The 27,934-nt window shown below is 36.7% G+C and overlaps 1 protein-coding gene across 2 annotated transcripts in view; it reads right to left on the bottom strand.

Moving 5' to 3' along the window:
- The window catches only part of LAMA4 (laminin subunit alpha 4), a 140,128-nt gene that overhangs the window by 17,190 nt on the left and 95,004 nt on the right, over nt 1-27,934 (bottom strand). For both annotated transcript variants that reach the window (XM_061131637.1, XM_061131638.1), the window contains exons 16-29: nt 22,326-22,442; nt 20,580-20,759; nt 18,442-18,581; nt 16,096-16,272; nt 15,259-15,404; nt 14,640-14,802; nt 13,615-13,748; nt 12,961-13,132; nt 10,080-10,211; nt 8,816-8,958; nt 6,647-6,785; nt 6,060-6,197; nt 3,914-4,047; nt 2,686-2,850 (exon numbers count right to left, since the gene is read on the bottom strand). In XM_061131637.1, coding sequence (XP_060987620.1) covers nt 2,686-2,850; nt 3,914-4,047; nt 6,060-6,197; nt 6,647-6,785; nt 8,816-8,958; nt 10,080-10,211; nt 12,961-13,132; nt 13,615-13,748; nt 14,640-14,802; nt 15,259-15,404; nt 16,096-16,272; nt 18,442-18,581; nt 20,580-20,759; nt 22,326-22,442 — 2,080 coding nt within the window. The remainder of the gene's footprint in view (nt 1-2,685; nt 2,851-3,913; nt 4,048-6,059; nt 6,198-6,646; nt 6,786-8,815; nt 8,959-10,079; nt 10,212-12,960; nt 13,133-13,614; nt 13,749-14,639; nt 14,803-15,258; nt 15,405-16,095; nt 16,273-18,441; nt 18,582-20,579; nt 20,760-22,325; nt 22,443-27,934) is intronic.

The raw sequence follows: 27,934 nt of genomic DNA, 5'->3' as shown, positions 1-27,934 counted from the left end.
AATTAGAACCCTTTAAACGATCATTTAACCAATTAACCAACAACTCTGTGCCTGGCACCAGCACACTGACAGAGGAACATGCCTTCTCTCACCATGTCCTGGGTGATGAGGACCTCGTCGGTGTTACTTAATCTGTATTAAATTCCTCCCTTGCGTGTTTCGGTACTCAGGGGGTTCTCATCATCTTTGTTAAGGATAAAACAATATGGCACTCTACCGAATGGGAGAAGATACTTGCAAACAATATATCTGATATAAAAAATACACAAAGAACTCACACAATTCAACATAAAAACCAAACAACTTGATTGAAAAAGGAGGCACAGGACCTAAACAGACATTTCTCCAAAGAAGACATAAAGACAGAAAATTGACACGTGAAAAGATGCTTAACATCACTAATCATCAGGGAAATGCCAATTAAAAACCACAAAGAGATACCACTCACCTGTCATGATGTCTATTATAAAAAAGACAAGATAGAATAAGTGTTAGTGAGGATGTGGAGAAAAGGGAACCCTCACGTTCTGTTGGTAGGAATGTAACTTAGTGCAGCCACGATGGAAAATAGGCTTCTCAAAATATTAAAAAAAAAAAAAACTACCATATGATCCAGCAATTCCATTGGTGGGTATTTACCAGAAGAAAACAAAAAGACTGATTTGAAAAGATACATGCACCCCTAGTTTCACTGCAGTATTATTTACAACAGCCACAATATGGAAGCAACTTAAGTGTTGACTGATAGATGAATGGATAAAGATGGGGTATGTATATATATATATGAAATATTATTTAGCCATGAAAAATGAAATCTTGCCATTTGTGACATGGATGGATCTAGAGGGTATTATGTTAAATGAAATAAGTCAGATGGAGAAAGACGAGACTATATGATTTCACTTAAAAGTGGAATCTAAAAAACAAAACAAACAACAAAACAGAGTCACAGATACAGAGAGCAAATGGGTGGATGCAGAAGGGGAGGTGTGAGTCCAAAATTAGTGAAAAGGATTAAGAAGTAAAAACTTCCACTTATAAATAAGCCATGGGCATGTAATAAACAACATAAGGAATATAGTCAATAATATTATAATAACAGTATGGAGACAGATGGTTAATAGACTTATCTTGGTGAGTACTTCATATATGCAAATGTCTCCTGAGAAACCTGTATGTGGGTCAAGAAGCAACAGTTAGAACTGGACATGGAACAATGGACTGGTTCCAAATTGGGGAAGGAGTACATCAAGGCTGTATAATGTCACCCTGCTTATTTAACTTATATGCAGAGTACATCATAAATGCCAGGCTAGATGAATCACAAACTGGAATCAAGATTGCTGGGAGAAATAGAAACAACCTCAGATATGCAGATGATACCACTCTAATGGCAGAAAGTAAAGAGTAACTAGAGAACTTCTTGATGAGGACAAAAGAGAAGAGTGAAAAAGCTGGCTTAAAACTCAACAGCCAAAAAACTAAGATCATGGCATCCAGTCCCATCACTTCATGGCAAATATATGGGGAAAAAGTGAAAGCAGTGACAGATTTTATTTTCTTGGGCTCCAAAATCACTGCAGATGGTGACTGCAGCCATGAAATTAAAAGACTCTTGCTCCTTGGAAGAAAAACTATGACAAACCTAGAGAGCATATTAAAAAGCAGAGACATCACTTTGCTGACAAAGGTTTGTATAGTCAAAGCTATGGTTTTTCCAGTAGTCATGTATGGATGTGACAGTTGAACACATAAAGAAGGCTGAGCACTGAAGAATTGATGCTTTTGAATTGTGGAGCTGGAGAAGACTCTTGAGAGTCCCTTTGACTGCAGGGAGATCCAACCAGTCCATCCTAAAGGAAATCAACCCTGAATATTCATTGGAAGGACTGATGCTGCAGCTGAAGCTCCAATACTTTGGCCACCTGATGTGAAGAGCTGACTCATTAGAAAAGACCCTGATGCTGGGGAAGATTGAAGGCAGGAGGAGAAGCAGGTAGCAGAGAATGAGATGGTTAGATGGCAACACCAACTCAAAGGACGAGTATGAGCAAACTCAAGGAGATAATAGAGGACAGAGGAGCCTGGTGTGCTGTAGTCCATGGGGTTGAAAATAGCCAGACCTGACTTAGAGACTGAACAACAATCAGATGTCAAATCACTATGTAGTATACCTGAAACTAACATAATATTGTACATCAACCAAGTTTCAACAAGAGAAAATTAATGAAAAAATAGTCATGCATTAAATTAATATAAAAAAGACTTCCTTAAACCTGTGAGGATGATTTGGGTATGTTGCTCTGTATTGTACCACTGACAGTAAGTACAGAAATAACCACATTTAATAATTCACAGTTTGCTGTATGCTATGTGCTTTATGTACATTATCTCAATTAATCCTCATAACAAGTTTACCAAGCGGGCCCTATTATTATCTGCATTTTGCAGCTGAAGAAACAAAGGCATACTTAGCCGATGCCATACAAAAATTAAAAGGCAAAAACCTTACACACAAACCCGTGTGTGTCAGTTTTTCAAGCACATGCAAGCACTTAATGACTACCCTCTTATGCCCCCAATATTTCATAGTTCTTTCATAGTTTTAATAAGGTAAATGTTTTAATTATCAACTTGAACATCTTTACTGATAATGCAGATTTATGAATACTAAAAATACTGTACCTGGTGAAGTAGGCATTACTTATACATCCGGTGAAATTAGCATACTGGGGAGTGATGGGTGAGCCGCCGAAGTAGAACTTCTTTTCACCTGCTTGGGTCTGCTCCACTTTCCCTCTGGTAGGGTTCTTACTCCCAAGTCGGCTCTTATCTACTATCAACTCATATCTGTAACGGAAAAAGCTTTTTTAAGCACTACACAGCTAACGTATTGCTTGAGTTCTGTTCTAGGTTCTATGCTTTCTCATGGAATTGAGAAATGGAACATTTGATTAATGACAAGGTAACAAGTTGCCAGACTCTTTGTGAGGCTCAGGATAAAACGGATGAATATTTCTATATGCAGAAAAGGCTCTCCAAATCATGACTGTAATTTAAACCCATAGAAGCAGGTTCGGATGACTAGTCATCAGAAACTTCTTTTTTTTTTCTTTTTGGTGTGGAAAAATCAAAACATAAATCATGGTGATCATTTAATAATATTTGTGGGAAGCTATTTTCATTCTAAAGCACATTGACAGTGATTGGAAATGGCATGTTGAAAAGACCTATTAACATTTTCTTTTAATGGAAGGGCTCCCCAGGAATGGACGCAGAATAGGAGCAGTCTGCAACAGAAAATACATTGCTTTTACAGAAAGAATTTTCCTTTATGAAAGAGAAATACAGTATTGCATACTTTAAAGATAAAGTTAAGGCTTTTTAAAGTGAAGTTAAACTGTTAGTCACTCAGTCGTGTCTGACTCTTTGTGACCCCATGGACTGTACCCACCAGGCTCCTCTGTCCATGGAATTCTCCAGGCAAGAATACTGGAGTGGGTTGCCATTTCCTTCTCCAAAGACATTTTAAAATGTGACCATAAATGTAACTTTCTCAATTGTTTAATTAAAACCTAATGAAACCTGTTGCTTATTAAGTTATTCTATGTACAAAACACTGCACTCCATTTAGTTTAAGTGGTATGTACTGGTACTTCCCTCAAGGAAATTATAGCTTATGGTTTCACTGGGAAAATTTTTATATACCTGTTAATTAATTTTATAGTGACTTATTTGGCATGTTTTAAAAATTAACAGCAATTTTTTTAAAAAGTAAGTTGCTCCTTCTACCATTTTTTACACACTAGAAAGGTAATAAAAGATAGTCTATTATTAGTAGTGACCGCCGGACGAATTCATGTCCTACAGGTAAAGCCACCTGGTGGAGAGAACATAAAGTGAGGAGCTATACCGTGCTGGGGAGACGGAGGTAATGACGAAGTGGGACAGCCCGTCATTGTACTGCTTATCTGCGGACTGCACCTTGATGCCCTTCACATCCATGATCACGGTGCCATTATTCAATGAGATGGAGAACACGTCTGACTGAAATGCAAGCACAGGTGTTTTAACAATGGAAGCCAGGGATCCACAAGGTGGACATGTTTTCAACATTTACTTACGGGACTGCTTAAAGGAACACACAACACAGGAGAGGTTTGCTTGAAAAATAATTTCTATGAACAGCAACAAGAAAATACTCTATTGCCTGGATTGTTAGGTTACTTGTAAAAGTGGACACATTTCAGTGGAAAGAGGAATTTCCTGTATCTGAACTGAAAATTTCAGGTGATTTTGTCATGCTAAGGAGCTGCTATCCCAGTGTCAGTTACTTTCTTTACTCAAGCATGCTCTTCTGTCATCAGCCTCACTTTTGAAAAACCAGTATTTTAATTTCCTTGGGGAGGTAGTGAGATGACTAGGCAAGAGTTATTTTGCTTTTGTGGCTTTTAAAAATGTTCCACTTTCCAGCTGTGGTACATATACACAATGGAATATTACTCAGCTGTTAAAGAGAATGCATTTGAATCAGTTCTAATGAGGTGGATGAATCTGGAGCCTATTATACAGAGCAAAGTATGTCAGAAAGAAAAACACCAATACAGTATATTAACACATATATATGGAATTTAGAAAGATGGTAACGATGACCCTATATGCGAGACAGCAAAAGAGACACAGAAGTAAAGAACAGATTTTTGGACTCTGTGGGAGAAGGCGAGGGTGGGATGATTTGAGAGAATAGCATTGAAACATGTGTATTATCATATGTGAAACAGATCACCAGCCCAGGTTCGATGCATGAGACAGGGTGCTCAGGGCTGGTGCACTGGGGTGACCCAGAGGGATGGGATGGGGAGGGAGGTGGGAGGGGGGTTCAGGATGGGGAACACATGCACACCCACGGCTGATTCATGTCAATGTATGGCAAAAAACACCACAATACTGTAAAGTAATTAGCCTCCAATTAAAAAAAAAATAGAAAAAAAAAGGAAAAAAAAGTTTCACTTTCCATCTACAGAGGCAGAAAAATTAAAAAATAGCAGAAGTTAACATCTATTTTTCTGAATTTCTTTATTGTTTGGCAATATTCCTTAAAATACTGGCAAAATGATAATCTTCCTTTTCTTCCCCGATATGGGCCTCAATCTCTACAGTTAGATCTCAACATAAATAAGGTCACCAAACTTTTATAAATGTTATTTTATTGTTGACATAGTATTAGTATATCTTTGTTCAGTTCAGTTCAGTTGCTCAGTTGTGTCTGACTCTTTGCAACCCCAAGGACTGCTACCCATGGACTGTAGCTAAAGTTCTACAGCAGATTCAAAAACTATTTCATAAATTGAGTCACACGTACGTTAGTACTGTACATATACACTGAGGTTCTTAACATATTTTGTGCTGTGACTTTTTTGGTAGTTTGGTGACACATATGGGCTCCTTCATAAAATATTTTAAAATCACTCAACAAAATATGTAGGAATACAAAGGAAACCAATTATATTGAAATACAGTTTCAAAATACCAAAACGATAAATATGTGATATATATGTACTTCTACATTAAGGCACTAAATAATCAAATCTAGTAGCAGACCTAATAACTACTTTAATTTAGAAGTAGCAATAAACAAAAATGGTATTTTGAGATATATATGACAACTATAACATGAAATGAAAAATACCTTTAATTCCTACTAAAGACAAAATCATAGGTACTGCTAATATTACTGTGGTTTGTTGCTGACATTCACAATTGAAGAAAACACTAAATTTTAGTTAGAGAAAATAAAGATTTAATTTTTTCTCACCTAGTTCACGGACCCACTGAATTCTCTCATGAACTCCTTAGGGAGGTTTATGAAGCCCAGGTTAAAAACTCCCATATGATATATTTACAATATTTTACAAACTGTTTGAAATGAGACATTCCATGTGTGTACAGGAGTCAAAATTAATCTGAATTGAAAATTACTTTTAATGTGCTTAGAAGGATTTTTAATAGGCAAAACAATTACCACAAAGAAGTTTCCACCACAAAAAACAAATACTTACCCCTGATGCATAATAGAACAGTAATCCATTTGGCTGTAACGTTCGGAAATTAAAACCTCCTTCAAAGCCATCAGAAAAAGATATTTTCTGACTTGAAGCAATGTAACTCTGTCCATTGAAATATGCTCTGCGAGATATCTGTATGCCAAAGAAAGTATGAATATAGAGTTTGTGTTATCAAATGCCTAAAATGTCCATTTCCTACATACCAAAGGCCTTATCTGCTAGCTCCTAAATTAATAGTTATGTTTTAATTTCTGGCTTATGCTAGAATTCAGGCCTGTTAGCCTTCCTTCTGTATGCTACTAACAGATAGGGTTTCAGTTTGCCTACTTCCTTCATTGTGAGTGAGTGAAGATGCTCATGTAGCCTCTCTGGGCTTTGGGGCCCCAGCCATTGAAGGGTGAAGCAACTGGACAAGCCCAGAGAATTCCCATAAGCCTTTTCAGGTTAACGATCCTTCTGTCTGCTGGTGGCAGAAAGGAACCCAAGGTGTACATAGGATCACAGAGAAAAGAGTTTTTTCAGCTTTTAAGAGAGGTAAGTTTCTTGTCTATTTATTAAAAACCTTTCAATTGTGTACTTACGAGAGAGTCTTCTGGGCATCCATAGCCAACTCCCAGGGTTTCTGTCTGTTCTAATAAATTGAAATCTTTCTTTTGGAACTGGAAGCCCTTCATGCATCCTCTGAAGTTGATATCTAGGGGAAGGTGTGCTCTTAAGGTCCTGGAAAAGAAAATCAATCTTTACTGATATAGCTGTGATGATGATGGTGATTGAGGTGATGATGATGTCACCCTACATATACAGGATGTAAAATTTGATTTATAGTTATTTTTTAATAGCTTTACAGTTATTCCCATTTTCATGCTTTCTTTCATAAGCACACAGTAATTTCTAATCTTTGCATACAGAACAGCTTTATTCTGCATGGGGTCAATATGTTTACTTCTTTATAGTTTTCAAGATCTTTTAACTTAAATCAGCTCATTTTATCTTTATAACAATTCAGTGAGTTAGATGGTGATGCTATTCTTTCCCTTTTACAGCTGATTAATAGGTTGAACAATAATGAACTGACATATGTATAGGTCAAAAACTGTGAACTCTTGGCAGTTTCACATGGTTTATCTATAAAATGAAACTAAGAAATATTAAGTCTTTTTTTCCCTATGTCACAAGCAGAAAGTTAGGATTTGAACCCAAGTCTTCAGTTGTCCACTAATCCTACTTGAGTCATGAACCCACTTACATGTCTTATTTGCAACACAATAATCAACCAAGGATAGAGAAGTTTTCAATGAATGTTAGGACTTTGGAGCAATAGGAAAGTGAGAAATCCTTTATCTTTAAGATCAAAGATGGCATTTTGCTCAAAACAGTACCCATCACTATGTCTAATAAATAGGAAGTGCCCAAGAACATAGTATTGGATACTGAATGAATATGAAGTTAATTCTGAGTAAGTTATAATGACTTCAATGTATTTTAGATGAACACTGACCAAACTAAGGGGTAACAGTCCCACTGTATTCTGCTTTCACAAGATCATGTCTGGATGACATGCTAATTGATAGATTAAGGTGCACATATAGCAACCACAATGGTTAAAGATCCCAAGTGACATGGCTGAAGGAATTGAGGATATCTAGTTTGGAAAAGAAGCTTAAAGTTGGAGGTCTTAGCCCAGAAAAATTAGAATTTCTGGAGAATGATTGTGGGTAGTGACATTTATAAACATTCTCTAGGTCATTCTAATGAGAACCAGGGTTGAGAGTGACTGGACTGGAATATCCCAATTCTGTCTCTCAGTTTAGGATCTCTCATGCTATGAATTGATTGTATTAAGAGATAGTTAAATTTTTGAATATATCAGAATAATATTTCATTATACTTAATTTGGGTTTCCCAGGCAGTGCTAGTGGTAAAGAACCTGCCTGCCAAAGCAGGAGACATAGGTTTGATCCCTGAATCAGGAAGATCCCCTCAAGGAGGGCAGGACAACTCACTCCAGTATTCATGCCTGGAAAATCCCATGGACAGAGCAACCTGGTGAGCTACTGTCCATAGGGTTGCAAAGAGTTCACACAAATGAAGAGACTTAGCACGCACACATACTTAACTCATGAGGCTTCCCTGGTAACTCAACAGTAAAGAATCTGCCTGCAAATGCAGGAGACATAAGTTCGATTTCTGGGTGGAGAAGATCCCCTCGTGGAGGAAATGGCAACTCACTCCAGTATTCTTGCCTGGGAAATCTGATGGACAGAAAAGCCTGGCAGGCTACCGTCCATGGAGTCACAAAAGAGTCAGACACAACTCATTGACTAAACAACAACAACAACATACTTAATTCATATCTCCTGGGGCAGGCTTAAAATTTTGGTTTACTCTCAGTATTTGAGAGTTCAAATAACTCTAAACTAATACTAAAACAAAAGTAAATGGACACAACACTTCTTTGCTTTCACACATGCTCCACCTCTCCTTTGTGGATGAGAAATACTGCATTAGACTATGTTCTAAGAGTAATAAATACAGACTTTTGTAGATCATGTTTACCCGATGCTAATTTAAGGGGGTCACAGGGACTGGCTGCACGGGGCACACAGGTATATGACTGTGTGTGTACTCCTGTACATGTGTGCAGAAGTATCAGGTGGGAGGGTTAAACATTTACTACACCACTCCTGGATGCTGAGTCCTCAGCCCAGTGCGTTAGGAACAGACAGCTCAACAAGAACAAAAGAGCTTACCTTGACCGTAAGATTTCTGGGGGAGCTCCTCCAATGTATATGTCTGTAAAAGGTATTTTCATCTTTTCATTATCCATGCTCTTGACATGTCGTCTGTCAACTACCAAAATCATTTTCTTATCATTGTGGTAAATGATTGAGATCTGGGAGAAATAATACATAATAAGTCCTGATCATTGCTTAACAATCAGCTTTTTGAAGACTGCTATGTATTTTAATTATTTGATAATAATTTAATTATATTCATCATTATTTAATTATGTTGTAACAGCTGGGCCTCCATGATCTTACACTTATTTGTTTACAAAATGGGCAATAGCTCTTCCTTCGTTACTCACAGACATGAAAACTCTTACTCATATTACCATAAGTTCCCATTTGCTGGAGAAGGATTCCATATGGATTCACAGCTAGCCCAAGAAAAATTCTGTTATGAGATCAACTTTTTAATTAATATTTTGCTCCTTTGAGGGGATTCAGGAAAAAAGTGCAAACAGGTGCCTTCTGGACCCTGGTATACATGTTTCCAGATGTCATTTTTTGGTGACATAATAAGCTTTAATGAATGTGGGAAAATTCTAGTCAGAGAAATAGTTAACATATTCTTCTATTGTAAACCACCCTCATGAAGGCTATGGACTTTGAACTGAAAAGAGAAATATAGCCTCTACTCTGCATTTTAGTTCAACTTAGATGATACTATGACTTTTATATATTTTATTAAAGTATAGGTTTAAAGTAGTTGTTAGTAAAAACAGATGAAATATTAGTATACTGCACATCTGTGTCAAGACAGATGAGCATTCTTTGTGGGTTCTCATTTTACAAGAAAATCTGTGTTACTATTTTCTAAGTTTTGGAGAAAGGTTTAAAAAGGAAATTCTTCACTTATATAAGTGAAGAATGGGACTCAAGGAAGAAGCAAAAACAAAATAGCTGTGTATCTACATTATCATTTTCAACAAATGTACAGAAGTGCCATCATAATCAATATATTGAATATCAACAGGAATCTTTTGATCAATGAAGCAATTAAAATGTATCTTCACTGACTCTTTTATTGAAAACTCCAATATGACAAAAATGTCCACTCTTTTGAAGCAAATGTTATCCTGGAGTTGAGTATATGAGGGCCCTTCATTGGTTTTTATATGTGAAAGTGTTCAGTTTAATTACTTTCTCACCTATCTCATTTGACCGTGTGATTAGATCAATAGATCCAAATACAAATAAAACAAAGCACTAAAACTGCAATGATCAGTACCTCATGGTATTTTGCATCATTAATTTGAGCTTTCTTTAATGTGTCTTCAAGATGCACAGGGCCATTGCTAAACCCAAAGTCATAGAATACATGTAGGTAACCATTGCGCATTTCAAGGCTGAAAAACATAGTCTGTGGAGAAGAAAAAAAGTTGTAGACATGAGAGTCTGCTATTATGAAAGAGCAGGTTTAGCTGAATTTGAGAAATAACACTATATTCTTTACTATTGAAACTGAAGACTACAGGTCTCATGAAATTCTTATTATGAAATAAAAATCACAACTACATCCAGATCAGCAGTTACATCTCATATACCAAAGTTTTAATATTCACACACAATTTAAAACAATTATCTTCTAAAGTTTTTACTTGTGAATTAATGAAATTTTAAATTTACCTTATTGATTTTTAACAATCTTGAAAACAGAGTACTATAGGCCATATGTATTCAACGGCCCTATTTTAAGGCAATGTTTGAAAGTTGTAACAGGCCAACAGATGTGACTACATTTCATTTTAAAAGCAAAATTGGTACCACTTAAAAATAGTTCCAAGGTATGCTGAAAAGAATCTTGGAAAATTATCAGTAAATATGGATAAAAGGAAAAGAAGGCCCACTTCTGTAACACTGGATTTACCTAAATAAACATGGAATTATTATGTACTTAGACCACATGATATTCAACAACCAAAGTAATTCTATAACACTCAAGTAATTTACTGGTCAGCCTTGCTTGTTTTAGAAGATAGTTCACAGACACAAGAATTCAGTGGATATGAAGAATAAAGTATTATGGTTGTTGTTCAGTCGCTAAGTCGTGTCCGACTTTTTGCAACCCCATGGACTCCATGTAGCACACCAGGCTCCCCAGCCTTAACTATCTCCTGGAGTTTGTTCAGATTTATGTCCATTGAGTTGGTGATGGTAAAGTCCATATTTCACTGAAAGTGATCTCTTGGACAGAGTTTATATACTCCTAAGAATGTGGTACACAATCCACTGGGGGATAGAAAGAAAACATTTTAACTTCTATTTATACTCATTTTGAAACTCTAAAATAGAGAAGCCAACTTTCAATATTTAATACATATTTAATATTTAATACATACTCTGGGCCTTCATTTTGTCCTTTGAGTGGGTTTTCACAGGATTCAGATTCGCACTTTGAGAATGAAGTTCCACACTTCAAGGTGGGCCACGACCCTTGACCCGCTCTGCACTGATTTCTTTGTGTTTAGCCTATTGCAGTTATTGCAGTTTATGGGTGCCTGGTTACATGGGTTTATGAATAAGGCCACTTAATAATAGAATATTTATTTATTTTTTTTGTTTTTGTTTTTTATTTATTTTTTAATAATAGAATATTTATAATGATTTTCTATTGAAATATTGTGATGTGAAAATATTCTGAGACACAGATATTTTCAGATTACTTCCTACAAATTACTAAAAATGTGGTCAAATTTCAAGAGCATTACACATTTGCTTTATAAAATGAATTATTCTAAACTTATTGACCTTTATTTGTGATGACAAATGTCTTTTAGTAGTATGAAACCCACGAACTACTGAAAAAATATACTTGATCTGTTGTTTCAAGGTAGGGGCATTATAACAATGAAGGAGAAACTATTTTGGTGGGGAAGAAAGTTGTACTCAGGAGAGATTTTTTTTAAAAAAAAAAATCTGAAAAATTTTCTACTGTTATGTAAATTTGCTGATGAAAACAATGTAAGTTTTCATGTTTTTATATACTACCATAAAAACTCTCATAGCTACACTACTAAAACTTTTTTGGAAATTTTTTTTTTTTAAAGTTTAAAAGTTTTTCAAATGAAGATTTTTAATGGTCTTGAATTCTTTTGTTAAAGTTTACAAAACGATATACTATCTGATTAGCTTCCAAGAACTGACATCAGGGAAGATGAAAGTGTGCCAGCCATTTTCAAAGACAAGTTCTGCCAATTAGTGAATGAAATAATAATGATATCATGATTTACTAAGCATAGCCAATGATATACTTCCTACATTTTTATTTATATGAGGTATCTTGTCTAGTTATGATAGCCAATAACACTTAGTACTGAAATAAACTGGACTCATGATAAGACTTTAGTATCACAAAGAATTTAATGTGACTTTAAAAAATACTTAAAACATATTTAATTACATTGTTCTCACTAACACTACCATTAATAATTTTTGTGTCACTAGCAAAATAAAAATAATTTTTTAAACTTCTTTGTATTCTTGCCTGGAGAATCTCATGAACAGAGGAGCCTGGAGGGCTACAATCCATGGGGTCGCCAGAGTTGGACACGACTTAGCGACTAAACCACTACCACCATTTTAAACTTGCATTTATTTCAACATTTTATATTTATATAAATTATATTTCTCCTAGTTTTGAATATTATATTCATATATAGTACCTGTATATCATTAATAAAGAAATGCATATATATATACACACACACACATATGTTAAGCATGCAAACTCTTTTTTAACTGATTAGGGCATATGATTTAAAAAGTAAGTCCTAAATTTCTGTAGACATATGCAAAGAGTTGGACATGACTGAGCGACTGAACTGATGCTGATTTAGATCTTGGTGCTGATTTTCATCAAAGTTTTCTTAGTTTATTGAATGTATTATATTTAATATACATCTAAAAATATAGTGCAGGGAAATGCCATTTCATGGCTGCTTTTACTTACTGCTGACATCACGTCCCTGCAGGAAAAGAAAACCAATTTTGCTGTATAAACTAAACCTTCAGTTTTATGGCATGACAAACTCAACTTGGGAAGGTGCCTAGAAACATGCATGGTGGAAAGTAAAGGCAATAAGGGAGAAGATGCAGGACTTTTTACTCACTCCGTTGACCATGAGGAGCACGAGGCCATTGTCAGCTGGTGTTCTAACTTCGATGTCAAAGCGAGTCACCTGACCAAACTTCCCTCTCCTTGTGATATCCCTCACTATGGCATAACTAGAGCCATCGAAGAAATAGCTGGCAGCGCGACTCTGCGTAAAGGCCAGTTTGTCTCTGAAATAAAAATGCAGGGATCACATAAACATGACAGTATCTGTTATGCTTTCAAGTGAGGTTCTTTTTAACCCGTTCTCATGACATTTTCCACTGGTCTTACAGCATTTAAATGAAGTCCTGATGTCTGCATGTGAGACATAAAGAAGCATTTAAAAAAAAACTGTCTGTGAAGCATTTAAAAAAAAACTAAAACACTTTCTTAGTACCCTGTGGGCTAAGATAACAGAAGGTTCTAGTGAGACCCTAGTCTCTGTTATCCAAAACCAAAGCTGCAATTTAGGAGTTTAACTTTTTAATAATTGTGCATGCTCATTATGATAGAGAAGAATTGAAAAGTTGTTTACATGCATGACTATTAAGCAGTTTCAAAATTTGTTTTCCCCAAAAAAAGACTGAAAACCTGAATACTGACCCACACTTGTCCTATCTGCAGCTCTTGCATAGCCATCAAATTTTTAGTGCTCTTAGCATGCTCTTACCTGGCACAGGGCACTGATTTGGAGGGGTCCATATTATAGATGTGCTTAAAGTTGTACAAGCTGATCACATCATTATTCAAAGTGGCCAATTCCAGGCAGCCAACAAAGCCAGGAAGGTTTAAGCTAGCAGGGAGCTGTGAAACAAAGTGAAGTCAGTTCTCCCATGACTACATTTCATCCAGTCCACACAGATCAGGCTGGGAGACAAAGGTCAAGGGGACCGTCCCATTGACAGAAATATCATTCTAGACCCGAGTTTGTGTCTATTCTATGCCAAACCATTCAGATTAAGAATGATTGTTCAGTTGTTCACATCTTAGCAGAGAGGGTGTGGGTTTACTGAGCATACACTATGTGCCAGTCACTCACCTGACAGTGGATTCATGACCAAAGTCAGTCCTCACACTAACTCCATGAGGTAGGTATTCCTGTCCTCACATAAAATGAGATAAAGTAACTCTCAGAAAAATTCAATAATGTGCCTCTAACTAGTGAGTACCTAGTTACTGAAATCATGCACCTGAAATCTTAGATCAACTCCTTATCTTCTTGGGCCCTTCCTGAATCTGCCCTTCATCAGGTCTCATCTGTCTCCCTAGATCCTACCCCCTCTCACATCCCAGGTATTTCATTTCCTGCTTGTGTATCAGCTGAAATAACTAAGTTTTTGAAACTGTCATCTGTGAACCTGAAGACTAGCTATAAACCTATAAGGTACAGGCATTATTGCAGTAGGTGGGGTAATATTAATTATAAATGCATGTATCAGGATGAAACACATTTGATATTCAAGTTTTAGCTATGGCATGAAAGTATTTGACACTGTGAAAATATGTGTAGCAGAGATCAGATTTACACAGCATATTTACAGACCCTGATTCAGAATTCTACCACCCACTGATCTAAACTCTATTTTTAAGGTATCAAGGTTTCCAATCAACCCAGAGTCACTGTAGGTGTTATGGACTTCTGAAAACAATCATTGTAGATTTGCAATTAAGTTGAAATATGGCTGGATAGCTCACCTTGAAGTTTGATGGCACGCCCCCAACATAAAACACAGTGTCTTCGGGATCCAGATCCAACAAAGAGTCATCTCCAGCGAATTCCCCCTTTTTAATAAACTTTTCCTCTGCGGTGCTACTTAGACTTGGGACTGTTAAAAACACCTTTCCGTGTTTTCCTACCCTGTTCAGATAAAGAATTTTCACTCCTTAGTAGCCAGATAATTTGTATAAAAGACTTTTTTTTTTTTAAATGTCAAAATGTGAAAACCCCTTCATCACAGACTTGGTGACTTGATTTTGTCATTTTCATAAGCATTTATAGAATGTCAACAATCATGGGAAGGGGAAAAACCACATTCCACCTTGGAACTGGATTTGTGGATTGGCCAGATTAAAAAAAAAAAACTAATAAGCAGATTTCTATTTAGAAGTGATGACTACTTTTTCCAACTTTTTGTTTCCTACCAAGGCACTTGTGAAGAAATAAGTAAATAATGGAAGAAAGAGGAGCAACATCCCCAGAAAGACTGTGTGTATGTATCTGTGTGTGCGTGAGTGCATTCAATAGATCTTTTTTTTTAAAAATAGATTTCTTATGAAATGTGCAGATCAGCCCTGTGTCATGGATTCACTTTACCTTTCAATCTTGACAATGCTGAAGTAAGCAGGCCAGGTACTGACAGGCTTGGAGTCCAGGGGAATCTCTACATCCTTAGTTCCCAAATTATAAACATACACCAGGTTGTCATTTTTGATTGCAAGACCCATGTACTCTTTTTTGGCCTGAAATGTTAAGAAGTCTCGTAAATAAAATTCATATGAATGAATATCAACTTTTGTTCTCATTTCTTTAAAGGACAATTAGCAAACTAAATGTTTGGCTGTATATAAGGCACTCTGGCTTGAATCATTACCAAAGTGCCTGTTAGACTGGGTAGTGCCTCCTCCTTTCCGGCCTCCCTATGGCTGCATCAGTATGAGGCCCCTGCCCACTACCCACCCCCCGCCCACCCCTCTGTGCCTGTCCAAGTATACCCTGGACAAGAAGCCAAGCAACTTCAGGCTTGTGGACATTTGATGGCTGCCCGGAAGGTGCTAACCTTGTTTCATTAATCTGGGAATATAATGCTGCCTGCCAATACCGACTGCTTTATATCTTCAAGCAGGGTTCAGCATTAAATATAGTTAAGTCTCTGTACTCTGGATGTCTTTGAGATGCAGCATTCAGACTCCTGAGTTTGCCATGTGAGGGTGATATGAGGAAACCACAGAAATATCCCCCACAGAGGAAGAATTAGCTGTCCCACACAAAGACGGAATTGCTACTTTAGTCTTGGCCTTCTGATCTACACCTTCTGAGGTGCTGGAATGGCAATTTTGTTTGTTTGCACAGGTAGTTTTGTTTTGAGGCAAGAGAAAAACACTTATGTTTCCTTTTAATGCAATTCCATCTTTTAAAACCACTTGCTCTTACGTTTTTGCTTCCGAGGTACAGGATGAACTGATCTGCAGTCCCAGCCAGTTCTGGTTGCTTCACAGGAGGAGGCTTCATGTACAGGCTCAGAGATGTAAAGGTCTTTAAGTCATCCATGCTGGCTCTGGGGTGCACTTCGACTGCCGACTGGCCATCAAACATCATGGAGACTTGGATCTGAAGTTAGAAAATTATTTCATTAAGATGCAGAAGTACAGAAATGGGCATAGTGCTTTCCCATGGTTCTCAATGGGCTTCCCTCATTTCTGATGAGGTCTCTGAGCTTTACTCATGACCTCCAAGCCTTTGTTTACTTATGTCCTCATCTTGTTGGAGAAAGGATTTAAAGAACATAATACAGCTTAAATTTAAAGCTAGGTGAAAGAAAGCAAAACAAAAAGGCAACAAAGTAGGTCTAAGAATGAGGGTAAATATGAATTCACAATGGGCTAGGTATTTGGTTAAAGTGAACTAAACAGCTTGAAAGGATACTTTGTTATGCAATTCACAAGGCCCATAAATTTAACAACTAATTGGTCAGGAGAATAATAACTGATCTTGGGTTCTAATACAGCTAGGACCTTCTCCCTAGGGTCTTCAAAAGAGAAGCACTGGTGAGGCTGTGAGCAGTATCCTAGACCATGTTTAGGCAGTTGGGAGGGGTCTAGACCCAGCTTCGAAGTCTTATATGGGGTCTTGAAACCTGGCTCTACCACTTATTAGCTATGGAACCATGAGTAAATCACTTAACCTGCAGTTTCCTCATTGTTAAACGAGGACAAAAGATTTGTTAAGAGGATGAAACAAGGTAACTATAAAGTGTTTTCCAGTGTCTGGCTCTATCATAATAACTGTAATGATGACTTCATTAAGATATTCCTTGTAATGATCCTTAGAAAGGCATCACAATGAAGCACAATTCAGAAAATGCATTTCTAAGAGACCCAATATAACATACTGACCTGGTCTGATTCAAGGTGATTTTCAGAATATTCAGAAGTGGATGGACTGTGTATATTCATGCCATTATGCAAATATTTATGAATTAGATATATTACATCAATTGACTAACATTTAGTTAATATTGATAGCTAGTGAGTTCAAGATTATATTTCCAAGTGCCTAAAGTGCAGCTGTCCTATGTTGCCAGTTGAGAAGAATACAATACATCTTAGTAAATAATCAAGTAGTATATGGGGTTAAAGTCTGTAAAAATTGAGAGTTTGAAAAAGATATCTATCTGTATTAGAAAGCATCTCCCTTTGGGGAGCTGTGTGGATTCCCAAGGGCATTGCCAGGACTTTCTTCAGAAAATGGTTTTAGGTGATTAAGGCTCCTAAATTCCACTCCATAGAAATAAAAGTACGAGAAGGTATTCACAGAAACCTAGCTTTGGAGATGCCATTTACTGACAATAAATATTTTTTTGAAATGTTCTCCAAGGTATCTAAAAGGTGATTTGTGGCGTAGGGCTAATTACCATATATCATTTAAAAGTTGGGTATATTTAGCAATAATAATTTCCTTCATTACAAAACAGTTGATTTCCAATTCTTAATTCTGTCAGTAATTAGGGCCAATAGTCTGTTCAGGTTGACTCGCAATTGAGAAAATAAAACCATATAATTTGGTTGTTAAAAAAATCATGCTGGTCTATAAATGAATAAAAAAACAAATTAGAAAAGGGGCCAAGAACAAGCCCTGTTGAGTCACAGTGACAATGTTAATTGTTGTGTTAGGATATTTCCTATCAATGCTAGCACAAGTTACAATGTTGTGTTGCTTCTGTATGGCATGTCAGAATGGGGACTTTGTTGAAATTGTTCAGTTTAGCTGCTATGTGTTAAGCCTGAGGAGAGGTCAGTAAAAGTTTCCTATCATCTATGCTGTGCCAGAGAATTCTTTGAAGAGGCAAATGAGCAAGAATATTCCATTTAGTAATTACTCAAAGATAGCTGTTAGGATAATGAATAGTAATAATAAAATTGAGTCTTTAATTGGGGTTGGCCTTCTTTGATTCCTTTTGCTCTATGAGCTATGTTGACTAGGCTAAATGTATACCTCTGAATCTTGGCTACACATTAGAATCATTGAGGAGCTTCAAAAAAAAGCACAGGTTTTGAGCCCTCATTTAGAGAGTCTGATTATTGCTTTATGGTTGGGACCAGGAATTAGTTTGGTTTTCAAATCTCCTTGCTGAGAATAATGAACAGATGGAGCTGAGAACTATCAAGCTGGATAATACAGTAGAAAGTTTCCAGCTCTGGAAGCTGCCCAAGGATCTAAGCTCAGCCTCCTGCTGTCCTTATCACCGAGCGACTGATAATGACTCTTTTCACTGGTTACCTTGCTGGCAACACTTCTGGTCTGAGCAATGAGCTCTCGGATCCTTTGGATGCTGGCGGAAACATTGCTTGCAGGCCGCTTCTGTTCTACTGTACGAAGCTGATCCAGGAGCTGAGGGACAACCTCTGTCAGGTTTCCAACTGTGGTTAATAAAAATGAATCATTTGAGTAGATACTTCAGTAGTTAAGTCTACTTCAGCAATCAGGTGAAGAGACAACAAATGCATGGTTACTTCTGGTAGAACTATAAAATTAATAGTTTAGTCCAAAGCATCCTGCGATTTTTACAATACATATTGATCTATAAATTGTATGCAGAGCAAGCTGACATACAATGTACATTTCTAAAGGGCAGGACCCATGACAAATACACAGATGTTTCACTAAAGAGCACAAGTTCTGCTCACATTTCTGATATAACAGGTCAAAAGTAATGCTGGGCAAGGCGGGATGGGTGGGAAGGTTTTTTCATAAGATGCCTGTTCATACATCACAAAGCCACTGCAGTGGTCCCAGCAGAAGCAGAGCTGGATGGAAGAAATAAGGGAGCGCGCCCAGAAAAGTGGCAGATGTGCAAAGGCTGGGGGTTGGGGAGTCATGATCTATGATCCTAGACAAAGGTGATAGTATGAGCAGACCATACTGATTTTTAAAGTTACTTTCTTTTTGTATGTCAGGGGGGGAAGGGAAGGAGGGGATATATAATTTACAGACAGAAAAGAGCACAAATCACGAGGATACAACTTGATGAAAAAAACCCAAAACAGAGAACAGCACAGCTTTCTTAAAAGTTTCATGGACTGAAGCGGTGGTTCTCAATGTGTGGTCCCCAGACCAGCAATATGGGAATGGGGTCCAGGTGGTTCTGATGCACACTCGTGTTTGAGAACCACTGGAGTAGAAAACAAATACCTTTGGGCAAACTCCTGGCTAAGGGCAGGGCATGGTCACTGAGCATGAACAGCTGAGCAAAAGCAACCCTATTCCTGGAGCCAAGTTAAACTCAGATTCAGGAGAACAGGGCTTCCCGAGGGGCTCAGCCGGAGAAGGCAACGGCGCCCACTCCAGGACTCTCGCCTGGGAAGTCCCATGGACGGAGGAGCCTGGTGGGCTGCAGTCCATGGGGTCGCAAAGAGTTGGACACGACTGAGCGACTTCACTTTCACTTTTCACTTTCATGCACTGGAGGAGGAAATGGCAACCCACTCCAGTGTTCTTGCCTGGAGAATCCCAGGGATGGGGGAGCCTGGTGGGCTGCCGTCTATGGGGTCGCACAGAGTCGGCCACGACTGACGCGACTTAGCAGCAGCAGCAGCAGCAGCAGCAGAGGCTCAGCTGGTAAAGAATCTGCCTGTAATGCGGGAGACCTGGGTTCGATCCCTGGGTTGGGAAGATCCCCTGGAGAAGGAAACAGATACCCACTCCAGTATTCTGGCCTGGACAATTCCATGGACTGTACAGTTCATGGGGTCATAAAGAGTCGGACACAACTGAGCTACTTTCACTTTCATACTTCAGGAGAATATTTCAGTGAGAACCCAGGAAACATCTCTTTTCTGTACTTAGGAAAAAAACTGCTTCTCCAACAAAAGGAAAGATATTAGGTAAATAATAAGCTACTATCAGTTTGGTGTGTTTATTAATACAGAGGTATATATATGTTATTTGGATCACTAACCACAAGAGCCATACTATAAAATGACTATTGTTATATAGTCATTTAACATTTAACATAGTATTTAACATTAAAGGCAGTAGAGTATATTTAAAGTATTACTTTAAATGTTGGTTATGAAAATGTGTACAAAACAAGGTTTCTCTCCCCTCAGTTCTCTCAGAGAAATGGAGCCACTTTAGAGTCTTTATGAACTCTCATATTACAATATGCTTTTTTATTTACTTGTTTTGTATGGCAACCCACTCCAGTATTCTTGCCTGGACAGAGGAGCCTGGTGGACTATAGTCCATGGGGTCACAAAGAGTCAGACAAGACTGAGTGACTAAGCACACAAGCTAACTTCTACAACATTCTAATCTAAAACTCAAACGAAAAAAAAACTGCTTCTTAACGAAAGACATGCAGGGTTTAATGACCAGTTCCTCAACTGGATGCAAGCTGTAAAGTTGCTAGGTGATACCTGCATCTCTGGCAGAGTCCACAGCAGTGTTGTAAGCAGAAGAGTCAAAACTTTGAAGATTCTGTGACCAGTTGGTTAGATTGGTAGCCATCGGGGCCGTTGCCTCCTGGACTTCCATTGTGGTCTTGTTAGCTTCCGCGGTGATCAGCTGGGACTGACCCAGGCGCTGCTGAGCATCACCTTCACACAGAGCACAAGAACATTTATTTTGCAAAGAAGTAGGGCCTTTGATGGGATCATGAATATTCATTTAACCACTGGGATGAAACAGACCTCAAATTCAGGCTTTTCAGTCAAACTGAGAACTTTACACATATGTTAATCATGGTGTAAGTTAGGTGCATAAGAATACTGTAAACAGTATTGACAGGTGAGATTGAAAGACTCTAAAGTCTCAATAAAATAATGTAGTTCATTTAAAACATTTCCAAATTAGAGGTAGTTTTTAATATTACTTCAGGTTAGAGACCTGGTGAGAAAACTATACAAAATGTGCATGAGATACTAACTCATAAAGTGTTTGCCTGAAATTCACTGTAAATATCACTTTCATCTCTGTAGGACACTTTCTGCCATAAAAATGATGCTCTAGTACAGACATAAACTGGTAAGGAAAGGTATTTTTGAATAAGAAAAGTAAGTTTCAAAAGAGATCTACAGTGCAATTTTTAAGTCATATATTTAAAATAAAAACAAGTTTACAACAAAATGTTTGTTTCCTAGATAACGAGATTATAACAGATTTCTCTTGTTTTTTCTCTTTTGTTATCTATATTTTCTAATTTTTCTACAATGGGCATGCATTACTTCCGCAATAAAAACAATTAAAAATCTCTTAGGTGAGGTTTAGCTTCATTTTTTTTTTAACCAGAGACACATTTAACTCAACTTCTCAGGCTCTGAACTCTTGACGGTTGTGGCTTTGAATCCTGGGTCATCATCTTTGTGTTGCTGTACCTTTCAGAGCAAGCTCCCCAAACTTGACAAGCCTCAGGGTTCATATCAGCCTAAAAGCAATGCTTTCCCACATGAGATGATGTTTGTAAAATGCAGCCCAGTGCTTAGCATGTAGTAGCTCTGATGCTGCCGACGAGACCCATCTGGCCAGGGCTTCAGTGTCCTGTGGTACTGCTGCCGGATCTGCTCCATGCAGTGGAACACCACACCCAGCACTAATGTGCTAACTTTCACTATGCCGGGAAAGGCCCATCTGCTTCCTGTCACATCTTTCTGAGATACCCCCGGAGTTTCAGATTAGGCAACATGAGGGCTCTTGTATCCCTCTCCGGCTAGGTGGTCTCTCTGCTTGCACTATGAGAAAGACAAGCCATGTAACAGACAGCAGCTGTACTGCTGGGGCCAGAGAAACCCAATAACCAAATTAGGGCTTATTTGTTAATGAAAAAGGATGTTCACAAGAAAGTAGGTTACCCAACAGTATAAACATCCTGATCTCATTCACACACACACACACACACACACACACGACTGGAGGAAAATGCTCTTAAATTTAATTGTCATCCCTAGGTGATGTAGCTACAGCTTTTATTATCTTCCAGAACTCTGTGTGTGTGTGTGTGTGTGTGTGTGTGTGTGTGTGTGTGAGACAAACGAAGTTTCTTTTGTCATCAGAAAGCAATATTATTTATAAAAAGATTAATAAGCAGGGAATCACTCTTTCCTCAGAGGTTTACCTTAATATTAGTGAACAAATGGATGAGTGTAAGTTTTGTTTGAGATCCTCACCTCTCTCTGCGGCTTGTAGTCTTTTAATGGCATCATTTAATCTGTTTTTGAGAGCACTCTTCCTTGCTAGGGCTCCACCCACGCGCCTGCTGGTGTCCACCACCGCCTCATCACTGCCTGTGGAGAAGAAACCAAAAGAAGTACAAGTAGGGCAAAGAAGCCGAGGGGCGGGGCGGGGTGTGTGTGTGTGGTCAAATCTCTGTTTCAACGAGAAAAAAATTCTGGTTTGTACCATGGAAATGAAGTGAAGTGGAAGTCGTTCAGTCATGTCCAACTCTTTGCGACTCCATGCACTAGACAGTCCGTGGAATTCTCCAGGCTAGGGTACTGGAGTGGGTTGCCTATCCCTTCTCCAGCGGATCTTCCTGGCCCAGGAATCAAACTGGGGTCTCCTGCATTGCAGGGGGATTCTTTATCAACTGAGCTATCAGAGAAGCCCCTTGTACAATGCAGTCATCTGCAATATCCTGAATATGATATAAACATTGAATGCCAATTCTGGAAAGTGGCACTTCAGTTAAGATGTAAAGGACTGCGGAAAACCTGTAACACTGCTTGGGAGTGATACAGGATGTTATAAAGTAACTCATAAAGGGTACAGAGATAATGGCTAATTTTTTGATTGAAAAATATAGTACTGCTGTGACTAATAACACCTAGCAGCACAACTGATTAAGAGCGGACTTGTTAGACAAGAATAGTTCTTTTTTTCTTATGTGTTTTAATAAAATTTTAATTGATACACAACACGCATCTAGAAAATGGTACACAATTACAAGTGCATGGCTTGATGAATTTTCCCAAACTGAAAGCCAAATATAACCAGTACCCAGGGCAACAAAAAGAGCATTATTAGCCCCTTAAGGCTTCCTGGGACCTTCATGCTTACCTGAAGGTAGTCCTACCTCTGTTCCTTAGCTGTGTCTATCTTTAAGGTTTATTCAAAAGAAATGATAGAATATTATAATTTTTATATCTTTTGTATCACTGTCTTAATTTCTGTACAGTTAAAAGTCTTGAGTAGTTTAAATCTTCCAACTTTTTTTTTTATTCTATAAGACTGTGCTGGCTATTCTTGCCTACCCTATTCATGCCCATTTCCAGAGAAATTCTAGAAACATCCCGTATGTGTATATATAGTCCTGGTACTTTAATTGCAATTATATTGAATCTACAGATATATTCTGGCAGAACTCTTACTTTTACAAATTCAAATCTTCCACTTAATGTAAGTTATTATATAAAAATCTATATTTATATATACAATGTTAATATATATATAAATAATACATTACACTCATAAATAAACAATTGCACTCCTTTCACATGCTAGCAAGGTAATGCTCAAAATCTTCAAGCTAGGCTTCAACAGTACGGGAACCAAGAACTTCTAGACATACAAGCCGGATTTAGAAAAGACAGAAGAACCAGAGATCAAACTGCCAACATCTACTGGATCATAGAAAAAGCAAGAGAGTTCAGAAAAACATCTACTTCTGTTTCATTGACTACGCTAAAGCCTTTGACTGTGTGGATCACAACAAACTGTGGAAAATTCTTCAAAAGATGGGAATACCAGACCACCTTACCTGCCACCTAACTTGTATGCAGGCCAAGAAGCAGCAGTTAGAACCAGACAAGAAACAATGGACTGGTTCAAAATTGGAAAAGGAGTATGTCAAGGCTGTATATTGTTACCCTGCTTATTTAACTTACATGCAGAGTACATCATGAGAAATGCTGGCCTGGATGAAGCACAAGCTGGAATCAAGATTGCCGGGAGAAATATCAATAACCTCAGATATGCAGATGACACCACCCTTAAGGCAGAAAGTGAAGAAGAACTAGAGAGCCACTTGATGAAGGCAAAAGAGGAGAGTGAAAAAGCTGGCTTAAAACTCAACATTCAGAAAACTAAGATCATGGCATCTGGTCCCATCGCTTCATGGCAAATAGATGGGGAAACAATGGAAACAGTGACAGACTGTTTTCTTGGGTTTCAAAATCACTGTGGATGGTGACTGCAGCCATGAAATTAAAAGATGTTTGCTCCTTGGAAGAAAAGCTATGACAAACCTAGACAGCATATTAAAAAAGAAAGACATTACTTTGCTATGATTGTTCCAGTAGTCATTATGGATGTGAGAGTTGGACCATAAAGAAGGCTGAGTACTGAAGAATTGATGCTTTCAAACTGTGATATTGGAGAAGACTCTGGAGAGTCCCTTGGATTGTAAGGAGCTCAAACCAGTAAATGCTAAAGGAAATCAACCCTGAATATTCAACAGAAGGACAGATGCTGAAGCTGAAGCGCCAGTACTCTGGCTACCTGTTTCGACGAGCCAACTCATTGGAAAAGACCCTGATGCTGGGAAAGGTTGAAGGCAGGAGAAGGAGATGACAGAGGATGAAATGGTTGTATGGCCTTATGGACTCAATGGACATGAGTTTGAGCAAACTTTGGAAGATGATGAACGACAGGGAAACATGGCCTGCTGCAGTCCATGGGGCTGCAAAGAGTCAGACATGACTGAGTAACTGAACAAAAGCATAAATAAATAATGCAGCTTATAGAGTTTTTAATATAATAAAAACTTTCATTTACTGGAGGTTTTTATTATATAAAAATGTATATGTATTTATATATTAAATATATATATTTATGTATATGTATGTATATATATTCTGTATATGTATTATGTATATGTATTTATATATTAAATATATATAAATATATAAATTTATATATATAATTTATATATAAATTTATATATTTATAAATTTATATATATAATTTATATAAATATATAGTTATATAATATAATATATAATATAATATATACTATAATATATATTATATATATTTATATATAATTTATAAATTTATAAATTTATAAAATTTATATAAATTTTATATATTTATAAATTTATATATGTAATTTATATAAATATATATTTATATAATATATACTATAATATATATTATATATATTATTTATATATTTATAAATTTATAAAATTTATATAAATATATAAAAATATATAAATATAATGCAGTTTTTATGTATTCTTCCTTAGATCTAAATTCTCATTTTGATCTCTATTTATTTATATCATCTTTTAATTTCTTCAGTAGTGTACTATAGCTTGATGTGTAAAGATCTTAGCATCTTTCATCAGATTTATTCCTAGGTATTTTATGTTACAGCAAACAGTGTTATTTTCAAAGTTAATTTATAATTGTTTTACACAGAATTAACCTAGGTACTTACACAATGAATTGATAGTGTGGGGCATCCTTGTCTTATTTCTAATCCTAATGGGGAAGCTTTCAATATTTCAGTATGAATATATGTTTGCTGAATATTATTTTATTATTCTTTGTTAGATTATGGAGATTTCCTTCTATTCTTAGTTTGCTATGAGTTCTTTTTAAAACATGAGTGGATACTGAATTTGGTTAAATGATCTTCCTGCACGTAGTGAGATAAGCATATGAGTGTTCTTCCATGTTCGGTAAATGTGGTGAATTGCTACTTATGTTTTAAGTGTTAAAATATTGAAATTCTGGAATAAATCTAACTTGATCATTTATTACCAATTTTATGTAGGCTAGATTTGATTGGCTAATTTTATTATAGGAGTTTCACATCTTTGTTCCTGAGAGAATTTGTCTTATATTCTTCCTTGTTTATAATGTCCTTAGGATTTGATGTCTAAGTTTTGTTGACTTCATGGAAAAACAGAGTATTTCCAATTTTTCTATTTTCTGGAAGAATTTATATACTAACAGTTATTTTTTCAAGTGTTTTGGAGAATTCACTAGTGGAGCCATCTGAGCCTTGAGATTTTCTTATGGGAGGGCTTAATTACTGATTAGATTTATTATACATATGCACATACATACAGTTCTCCAGATTACATACATCAGATTTTCCATTCATTCTAGTACCTGTTTTGATTATAAGTCTTTTCCTTAAAAAATTATTCTTGAAAATGTGCTTGTAGCATAGACCCTAATTGCGGCTTTTTTGGCACAAATCTAAACAAGTCACGATGTAAAATCTCGTCACCTAAACCGAAGGATCAACTTCCCAAGAATTGTTTTGTGCGTTGTTTACTTCCAAAGCATCAAGAAATGTATGTTTCTTGACAGATAAGTAATTTCTTCACTTCCCATTCTTCTTTTCCTTCTCTCTAATGGGCTTACAGATAAATACTCTCCCACGGTATATTGTCTCTTTTCAATTATACAGTACTGATGTGCTGGGTTTTATTGTACAGTTATCTTTTTTCCCATACATGTGTACAACGGGTATACATAGGTGATGCTTAGTTGATTCTGTCAATGTACTTGTACCAAGTACAACATAACTAAAGTACAAGCGCTTCTTTCTTGTTTCCTCTGGTTAGTGTCAATAATTCCCCAGAATTCAAGGAGGGTTTTAAACATCTTTTGCAGTTGTTTTGCACATTTTCTCCTTTTAGTTTCAACTTTTTAGTACTGTGATACAAGCAGTCTATTCACTCTTTCTTTTGGGTCTTGTTACTGCAAAAAACACTGGCTGATATGCTGAGGCTGAATATATTTAAGTATATTTGGAGTCTGATAAAAATAGAAGAAAAAATCTATTTGGGGCTGGATGTTCAAAAGAAGAAATGCTTCATAGAAAGTCTGTCCTATTTGGAACTTACTGTCTTACATAAACATTTTCCACTTTACAAATGAATTCAGTAGAAGATTTTAAAAAATAGTAGCTTCCTGAGTTTATTACAGATTGCTAACTATTTGACATAGATAATGAAGAAAAGGAAACCTGGTAAATAAAGATTATTGATCATTGAAACTCATTTGGAAATGAATTAACAGTAATCTGAAATTACAATATAACTCAAGAGATGAATATGATTCTATTTGAAAATGTGAATCTATATTACAAACACTCATATTTTCTAAAGGGAAGCAAGTTCTGAGCCACACAGTCCTAAGTCCCCATAGGTGTCTCTTTTGCAAATAAACATATGAAGGGATTTAACCAAACAAGATCATGAAATAGGTGACCAGATCTGCAAAATATTCAGAGACCAAACCAGAGAGACTAATCTGCACATAAAATATGCAACTTTGAAGAGACAGCATTATTAGAAAAACTGCTTTCACGAGGTTCAACAACTCAATAATGACAAGACTGAGAAAATACGTTGCAAATTATCAAGAAGAATGAAATACTTTGTCACTGCATCACAAAGACCCACATATTCTGGTCTTCACAAACAAAAGCAATACACAGATATGACAACATTTACCCAAAAATATTTTACTATTGATATTCTAATTCTAATAACTGCTAATATTCTAATTCTTTTCTAAAGAGCATGTGTAAGACTAGACTTGCATAATAAATTAATTAGAATGAAGAAACAGAATTTTTAATGCCTTTGTTTACCCAGAAAAGATAATAGTTCTTTTATGTAATTAAACAGTTAAACAGTCTGCATATAAAAACAAATGCATTTATTTTCTCTGAAAAAAAAGAGAAAATGAACATTTAGACTTGGGATTAATTACTCTGATAAAATCACATGAAATCTTCAGTTTCAAACTTGGT

Source organism: Dama dama, chromosome 28, assembly GCF_033118175.1.
Source record: "Dama dama isolate Ldn47 chromosome 28, ASM3311817v1, whole genome shotgun sequence".
Taxonomy (NCBI): Eukaryota; Metazoa; Chordata; class Mammalia; order Artiodactyla; family Cervidae; genus Dama; species Dama dama.
This window is presented reverse-complemented; position numbering and strand designations above follow the sequence as displayed.